Source organism: Fulmarus glacialis, unplaced genomic scaffold (assembly GCF_000690835.1).
Source record: "Fulmarus glacialis isolate BGI_N327 unplaced genomic scaffold, ASM69083v1 scaffold15805, whole genome shotgun sequence".
In the NCBI taxonomy this organism is placed as follows: Eukaryota; Metazoa; Chordata; class Aves; order Procellariiformes; family Procellariidae; genus Fulmarus; species Fulmarus glacialis.
Genome location: NW_009213778.1, coordinates 12,607 through 21,559, shown reverse-complemented (window position 1 = coordinate 21,559; position 8,953 = coordinate 12,607). Strand labels below are relative to the sequence as shown.

Genomic DNA, 8,953 nt, shown 5'->3' with positions numbered 1-8,953 from the left:
TGGCATTGTTCAAGATAAGCAAAATGAGCCATTTTTAGCACCAGTGAGAGGATTTAAAATTTAAAATTATTTTACCTGTTGAGTGGTCAGATTGATATACTAACACAAGTGCAGTGCATGCCACGTGAAGTGTGTGCAATCCCTGGCTTCTGTGTCAGTACCATCAATGTCTCTCACACTGATCATGTTGATAATGTTTTGCAGAGCACCATGATGTGGCTGTTCGTAACCATTGCTTATTTAATGTGCATCAGTGAAAAGTCAGATGCAAGCCCCGAGGTGTCCATGGATGTTGTAAGTCCTGACTTCTCTCCCTTCCTTTCCTGCTTGGGCATGCAAGCTACCTATGCCGCCACAGTCTGGGCAGGACCCATGGTCTCTGCGCGTGTATCTTCACCAGGGTTTGGTACCAGGGTTTTATTAGAGCTTTTGTCTCCCTGTGCACAGAGATTTGTGGCAGACATATATGGGGGAGGTCGGTCCAAATCAGCTCAGGTTTGGTCAACTCAGCTATCTCAGGCTTGGGGCTTCGCTGTCATTGCTGCCCTGCTCTTCACAAACGTTGATTGCAACATGAAAAGCAACAATGGGTTTTTCTTTACCAGACCTGCTCAGGGAGTGAGGGAAACTCACACCTGCCAAAAATTTTAGCTGAAGTCATGACATCATCACAGCATTGGTGGAAGGGACATTTGGAGGTCCCTACTCCACCCTCCTGCTGACAGCAGGAGACACCACCACCAGCTCAGGGAGGCCACTGTTGGCTTCGCCCAGCCAAGCCCTGACACCCTATGGGATGGAGACCCCCACCTCCCTGGGGACCCACCCCATTCTGTTCTTCCCTTCCCACAGGGTGAAATTGTCCGCTACCACGGGTACCCCTACGAGGAGCATGAAGTGGTGACAGACGATGGCTATTACCTCACCATACAGAGGATTCCTCATGGCAGAGACAACCCAGGAAGCACGAGCACCTCCCACGAAGGAGAGGCACAGAGCTCCAGCATGTTCTGCCCCCGTAAGTGCCACGAGAAGATCTGCCTGGTCCAAGGACCCTGAGAGCTTTGCTGGGCTCGAGTAGGCCATGGTCAGGGCTACCTTGTCATGGGCTGGGTCCTCAAGCAGACAACTTTCCCTGTAGGATTAGCCTCAGGAGCAGAAGAAATGCAGGTGCCCACCACGCCGATCTTCTTGTTCTGAGAGGATCTGCTCCAAAGAGGAAGGAAAAGATAAGGAGAATGAATGGGACAGAGAAATCTTGCCCCAGGTTTTACCCCAGCTCAAAGCCAGCCAGTGGAGCAGCAAAAAGCCAGCCATTTGTCAGAAAAAAACCCTACGTGTCCAATCCAATGCCATCTCACCATTTCGGCTCCTTTCTGTTCTTCACTTGAACAGCTCTTTCAAAGTGGAGGGGATGATGCCCCATTCTTGGCAGAGTGTCCCTCTCCTGGGAAGCAGGAGGCCTGGAGTGGCGTATGAACATGGCAAATAAGTGTAAAAAGCCAGATTTCCATTCAGGACACTGGCCGGGGTGGAAATGTGAGTCTTATACGGAGGGTCTGAAAACCAACAGAAAAAATAGGAGACAAAGGAAAAAAAAAGAGAAAGGAAAGTCACTTTTATTTCAACTTTTTTATGCTGCAACCTGTGGTCGCCCTACCACGTGAATTCAGATAACCTTGTGATGACGCTGTTGTGGCTGTGAAGTTGGACCTGCTTTGAGCAGGGGATTGGAGCAAAGACCTCCAGAGGTCCTTTCCAAACTAAACCTTTCCATAATCTCTCTTCCACTCTTCGTACAGCACTTCAGGCTTCCTGGTCCTTTGTAAAAAAGATCTTGTTTGTTCTGGGGAGCTGAGACTTGCCCATATGGCTTAAAGTGGGCAGAAGTGGGTGGAGGAGATGCTCTTGACCCCTCCAGTACCCCTGTCTCTTGCAACGGGGCAGCATGGTGTCGCCGTGCCATGGGAGGTACTTAGACTCTGCTGGGTTTCCAGTGTCTCCTGGTCAGACCCAGAGTACCTGAGCCAAACAAAAGGCACCGTGAGGAGGGTGGTCTCCATGGGAAGGGCACGGTCAGTGTCCAGGCAGACATGGGGCTTGGTTTCTTTCTTCCTGGGAGCATGATTTACTGAGCTCCATTCGGTGTGGAGTCCAACCTTATTTTTCAGCTTCGCTATAGGGATTTTCTCTGCCCTGGGATGACAAAAGAGACTATTTCAACAACAGCTCTCCAAAGAGGCTGAGGACATAGGTGACCATCTCCCTGCACTGCAGTCAATTCCCCAGGGGGTTGCTGCCAAAAGCGATACCTGGCTGTGAACGGTCAATTTTGCTAGTGGTCAGAGAAAATGATCCTCCTCTTCTTTCTTCAGCTCCAAAGTCTGCTGTCCTCCTGCAGCATGGCCTGGTGTTGGAGGGAAGCAACTGGGTTACCAACTTGCCCAACAGCAGCCTGGGCTTCATCCTCGCCGACGCCGGCTACGACGTCTGGATTGGAAACAGCCGGGGCAACAGCTGGTCACGAAAGCACAAAGAGTTTGAGTTTCACCACCAGCAGTACTCAGCTTACAGGTATTTGCTGTGAAACTGAAGGGTGGGTAGGTACCTGGTGCCCTCAGCAGTGTCCGTAGGCTGGAGGAGCAGCGCCGTCTGCCAGTGGGCATAAACCGACGCTGCCAAGATGCTGTTGGGGTGCCCACACCTGCCAGAGCCCTCGCCCGCTCCCCAAATAGTCATGCCACTACTTGCCGTGTCCTGCCTGTCGTTCCCAAGGTCAGCAACAGCAATTTTGTCCTGTGCCCGTCTCCATTGCAGCTTTCATGAGATGGCCATGTATGACCTTCCAGCGACGATCAACTATATTCTGCAGAAAACAGGACAGGAGCAGTTATACTACGTGGCTTACTCTCAAGGCACCACCACAGGTACTTAGGAGGAGATCAGACCACTGTCCGAGTTACGTTAGCTGTGCACCCCTGGTTTGGGAGTGTTCTCCTGAGAGCCTGGACGGGGAGGGTAACGTCCCGGCACGTCCAGACAACGAAGGGAAAAGAGCAGGTAAAAATCCCTGTTTGCTTTAACGGAACAGTTTTGAGCAGTTCTAGCGATGGCTTTTGGCGCGTCCCACTGTGGCCACAGCCTCAAGAAGGGCTCGCAGAGCTGCAGCTGGGCTGAGCAGTCAAACTGGGAGCTGAAATGCATCAGCAGCAAAGGCCTCAGGTCAAGTCACCAACCTGCCAGAGCCACCTCCGAGGGTCCTTCCAATGGGCGCACACGCCTGGGAGTCAACAACTCCTTCAGAAATAAGAGGGCAGGGTTTGCTTCCTTCTCCCTCCCACAGGTTTCATTGCGTTTTCGTCCATTCCCGAGCTGGATCGCAAAATCAAGATGTTTTTTGCCTTGGCTCCTATCACCACAAACAAAAATATGAAGTCACCCTTGGTAAGGGTGTTTGACCTTCCTGAGGGGCTGGTTAAGGTACGTCCTCGCCACACGCTCGTCTGGTGTGAAGGGGAAGGAGGGAACGGGAAGGTCTCATCACCTGAGACGTGCAGCGCTTGTACATCACTTCCATTTCCCTGCCCTCTGTGTGCCCTTTGCATTGAGCAGGTACATTTGTGCCCACACTCCTGAGCCTGTGGGGTGTTAAACAGTGTAAAGCATCCTCCTGTCCAGCCCTAATCAGAGAAGAGCTATTTCTAGATATTGTTTTTGGGTCCACCCTCCTAGGAGAAACCTCTTCTAGGAAGATCAGGGCTCTTCCAGGGCCGTGGCCATTTCCGAAAAGCCAAAATTACAAAGCACAGCAAAGCTGTGGCAAGGAAGACAGCAACTTTCAGGGGTGAGCAGAGAGTTGGGGAGCATCTGGAGGCAAAAGAGGAACATGAACCACACTGATCAATGCCTTTGACTTTCACAGCTCATTTTAGGACACACCGTGGTCTTCGATAAGGGCGAGATCTTGCTGCAAGTGATTTCCAGTCTGTGCAGCTACCCCATCTTTAAAAGCTTTTGCTCTTTGGTCCTTTACCTGCCTGGTGGGTTTACCAACAGCTTAAATGTGGTATGTATGCTCCAGCTTACCTTTTAAGTGATCCAGTTTCTTATTGTTTGAGCCCGAGTTGTCAACTAGCTGCCTTCACCTGGCCTTTCGCATCTTCAATTCATCAAAAAATCTGGTCTTCGCGTCAGCATTTTGCAATCTGGCCATTGCATTGGTCATTGCAATGCCCTTGCATTGGCACCAGAGGGAAGCCCAGAGTGCACACAAGGTCATGCGTCCACCAGGCACGTTGTCTCCCCAGCGGGGATGGTGTCGAAGGGGAAAGAAATTCATTCGGTGCTCCGGGGGCTCCCAGGGTTTCTCTTTCACTAAGTGATTTGTAATTTCACATGTGTTTTAATAACAAAACAGGCTCTTACGGAATGAACTCCCCTTCAGTCCACTGCTAGGAGAGGTGGGCCCTCAGACCCTTCAGTCTACCATGCCTTAGAACATATTTATCCCCAAATCAGAGCCTTTCCCTGTGCTCCACTGCACTGAATACAGAGCCATACAAAAAATTCAGGCTGGAGGCACCAGGGTGGGGGTCTCTGGCCCGACCCTGCTCCCACCAGGGCCAAGACTACAGCTAGAGTAGGTTGCCTGGGGACATGTCCAGGCAAGCTGGGTGGTGCCAGGGATGCCCCGCTCGCATGGGGAAGGGCTTTTTCCTCGGGGCCAGCCAAGATTTCAAGGTCCAGATCCTGCCACAAACCACTCATATGAGTAAAATTGGAGACAGGTCTATGTAGAGAACCAAGCAATAATAGCTTGATCATGGATGGAGCCAGAGCTGGGCCACTGTTTCTCAAGGAAAGCGTTGGTGTAATTTCTTAATATTCCAAGGAGGAAACGCATCAGAAACATGTAGCGCTACTGTGATGAGTTGCACATTGTCTTTGCAAAAGGGTCCTGAGCACTAGATACAGAGTTTCACTTTGGTTTGAAAACCACATAGACTCATAACATGACCCAGCATCCCATGGGAATTGCTCGGCTTACTGAAGGGAGCTCCACAGCACCCTTCATGTTGCTGTCTGCAACGTGTGTTCGCATGGCATGTGGCTGAACTGTGCCTTCACAGAGCTAAGACGAAGCAGTTTGTACAAATGCAAGCTCCAGCTAGCCTGTGTGAGTGAAAGACTTGTGTGGCTACTGAACAGGATCAGTTTTACTTCTAATGAGATTTCCCTCCACGCAGAGAATAAGTGTCTCCAATGGTTTCTTGCAGAGCCGCATAGATGTCTACCTGTCCCGTTACCCTGATTCAACATCCCTAAAAAACATGTTACATTGGCGCCAGGTAATATTTCCTGCTGCAGAATAAGACGGCATGCAACCAGGGCCCATGTTCTCTTTTCTCAGCTGCCGAGGACCTGTTCTCAATGCTTGGGTATAATCCTCCATTGCTTTCCCTGCAGAGCTATATTAGAGAGAAAGGGGAAAATTGACATGAAACACTGGTGCAGATGCAGCTCTTTTGGCCATGACTTCCAACAAAAGATGACCAAGAATCTTTGGAGTTGGTAGGAAATGGAGATGGAAGCAAAAACTGATAATAAACCAGCACAGGAGATGCTGGAGTAAAGGCTAAGAGCTGAAGGTCGGTAGAGACAACTAATCATACAACAACAAATCACTGAAAAGGTGCACAGACTCATCTCCTTCTGTTGTAGACATTGACCATGACAGACAAAGGAAATTTGCCCAAAGGTCTGATTCGTGTCTTCTTTGAGGCTAGCTCTTGATTGTGCTAGGTGCACCGTGGGTTTCTGGGACCTCAGCCTCCATACATCTACGTTCTGCAGCTCGGGATTCTTCTTAATAATATATTGATTAGGGGAGGAATTGTGAATTTGCCTGTTTGTGTAACTATATTCTTAAAATATGCCTAGGAGCAAGCAGGGCAAAGGATAAGCTGCAGAGTATCCCCACGCAAGAGAGGAGGGACGGAAGATGTGAGCAATGCCAGGCGACCTTGCAGGCTGTGCTGAGATCTTCCTGGGGGTTGAGCTCTCCTCCCAAAAGACAATATCACACGTAACAAATAGCATCCTCGAGCCTTGGTGGCAGGAGGGAGCAGTGCGGTTCCCCGGTCACCTCTTTTATCTTTCTTATGGTCCCCTCTAATGCACGGATAATAAACACAGGTCTCCTCCTTTTCCAGCTCTATCAAACAGGGGAATTCAAATATTATGATTACGGCAGTGACAACATGCTTCATTACAACCAGGTAAGAGAAATCCGTTCTCATTTGTCAGTTTTAAAAGAGAAAAAAAGAATATTATGATGAAAATATTGCAGTGGCTGAGACTGAATTTTATGGGATTTATGGAATTTACCTTACACGGTCAAACAGGTTTGTACCTTTCTTACAAAAAAGAGGTCTGTGATGTTGTTCAGTGATGACTTTTTGACCCTCTGGTGAAAAGCGCAGGAACCCAAGGCATAGTCAGGATCTCTGGTGATAGTTTCTGTACCATCTCTTGGGATAGGGGAGAAATTCCAAGCAGCAATCAGGAATATTTTGAATTTTTGACTTGCCCGTGACCTCCCAGGCTTTCCTTTCTCAAGCCACACTATTTGTCTTCCAGACCACACCTCCCTTCTATGAGCTGGAAAATATGAAAGCCCCACTTGCTGCATGGTATGGTGGCAAGGACTGGATTTCAGCCCCCGAAGACGTAAACGTCACACTGCCTCGTATAACCAATGTGGCATACAAAAAGTACATTCCCGAATTCGTCCACTTTGATTTCCTTTGGGGTATGCAAGCGTACGAAGAGGTCTACAAAGAAATTCTTGAACTGATGGAGAAGAGCACCTAGAGTCGGACCAGTGGCAGTAATTGTTGGTTTCTCATTTGACTTCTGGGTCTTCTTTTATTTGGGGAAAAAAAAAAAGTGAAGAAAAAAAGAGGGGGAAGAGGCTCATTAAACTGCTACGGTTGGTTTGGATTGATATTACTCTGGCAAGTGAGGAAAACAAGCCAATCCAATGATCTGAAAAGCACGTAGGATTTAGGTTAAACAGGTTGAGGTCCTTGCAGAAGTTGGGCATGGCCCTTTGACCCTGAGCCGCCCAGGTGCCTCACTCACGTGGGTTTCCAGCAACAAGCAATTTCAGTGGAATTTGGCTCCTGGTCTCCATTGTGGGTTCTGGCCTCCCTACGCTTGGGTTCCCAGCTGCAAACACCTGGACAGCAGCTCAGCTCCCTCCTGGATGCTGGTGTTTCACATGAGTACGTGTACTTGGATGGGACCACGTGGTGGGTCAAGCGATGAATCCTGCCGGTGTAGCTTTATCCACCTTCTGGTGACTCTTCCACGTCAAGAATCCCAACATCCTGATGTTCATTGCTTTACTTCACAGTCGGAAGGAGCTAGAAACTTTCTGCCTGGTGACAATGAAAAGAGCTCATGGTTTTTTTCCATGAGAACTGTTCATTTTGCTAATGCAGGGAACATCTTTCTACAGTTCGTATTGATAGGGATAACACCAGTCTTGCTCGTACACAAAAGGGTTTTCAATAAGTTCAACCAGGAAACACCATTTTGTACCATTTTAAGCAATATTCCCAAGGCACAAACCCAGCTGGAAAGGTCACCTTTTGCCGACTCTCAGGAAATGCTTTTGTTTTCCTTATGTTGGAGAGAGAAGAGTAGTCTGCTGGAAGCCAGTAATGAGTCTAACTCTGTTTTCAGCTTCTGGATTACACTTCTTAATAATATATTTATTAATTGTGGAGGAGGAATTGTGACTTTGCCTGTTTGTGTAACTATATTCTTAAAATATGCCTAGGAGCAAGCAGGGCAAAGGATAAGGCCCTCTTTCCACAAAGATGTACAAATAATAGTAATAATAATAATAGTAATAATAGTAATAATAAAGTAAGAAAGGGTTCACTGGGCTCTGTGTGGTGTAATGCCTTAAACCTCCAGAGGAGTATGGGGCTTTTCAGCACAGACGTCTTGCCATGTGCAGGCGAGGGAGAGCTGCTTGTCCAAAACTCCCCCTGCTCAGGGATAACTTTCAGTGGCTTGTAACGCTGGCAGATGCCCACTGCCCACGATGCAACTAGCATCCCCCACCCTGTGCCCTGCAGGGAAGAGGTGGATCGCAGAGGGCAGGTCGGAGGGTGAGGAGGGGTATCGAGCCCAGCACGGCTGCTCTCCAGAGGCGAACTGAGGGTCTTAGCAGCACACTTTCATCCAAGCGTCTGGAGATGGTGGGACGGGGCCGTTGGTGCACGTCCTAGTAGGACAGCTGCAGTGGGCTCTGTTTGAGTTATCATCAAAGGAGACCGGCTGTAAAGGTGTTTCACTTTCCACCCCTACAGCTAGAATTGACCACAGAAGAAAACAGGACGGGGTGTGGTAATCTCAGAGTGTAAGAATTAGGCTATAGGTTAGATATGATCTATCTGGAGTGACAGTGATTAGCTAACTCACTTAGTATATTTGTAATGACATCTTTTTCTGTGTGATTCGTTATTTACTGCAGCATTCTTACAGGACTGCACTGTGTTCATGCCATGGATATCAATGCAAATGCAAGAAGACTTTTCTGTCTTTGCAAATAAACACCCAAAGCTTGGCAAGACGTTTCCCCAACAGACTTCTGAAAAGCTTGCAAGAACTTGTTTAGTTAAAAAATACTAATTTTTTACTTCTGAAAATATATAAGAATTGCAGGGTTTAGTCTCTTCTCTTCTGGTCAGGTTATAATGTTTCTGCCACTTCTATAATTATCTGATGCAATGTTTGTATTGCATTATCTTCATTCGTTGGCAGTCTCCCATGACAGAGGGTTTTGGTGAAGTTCTCTCTAAATCAGGTCTGGAAGCGCTCTGCTCCCTATGGCACTGGTACTTGCTTCCCATCTCCTGTTAAAGGATCAACAACGGTT

The 8,953-nt window shown here is 48.3% G+C and overlaps 1 protein-coding gene across 1 annotated transcript; it reads left to right on the top strand.

Moving 5' to 3' along the window:
* The first annotated feature begins 210 nt into the window (after nt 1-210).
* On the top strand, nt 211-6,873 carry LOC104077175 (lipase member M-like). The gene is made up of 9 exons (XM_009578306.1): nt 211-294; nt 853-1,018; nt 2,376-2,574; nt 2,818-2,927; nt 3,344-3,480; nt 3,923-4,066; nt 5,277-5,348; nt 6,213-6,278; nt 6,640-6,873. The coding sequence occupies exons 1-9, from the start codon at nt 211-213 to the stop codon at nt 6,871-6,873; spliced, it is 1,212 nt and encodes a 403-aa protein (XP_009576601.1).
* The last annotated feature ends 2,080 nt before the right edge of the window (nt 6,874-8,953 follow it).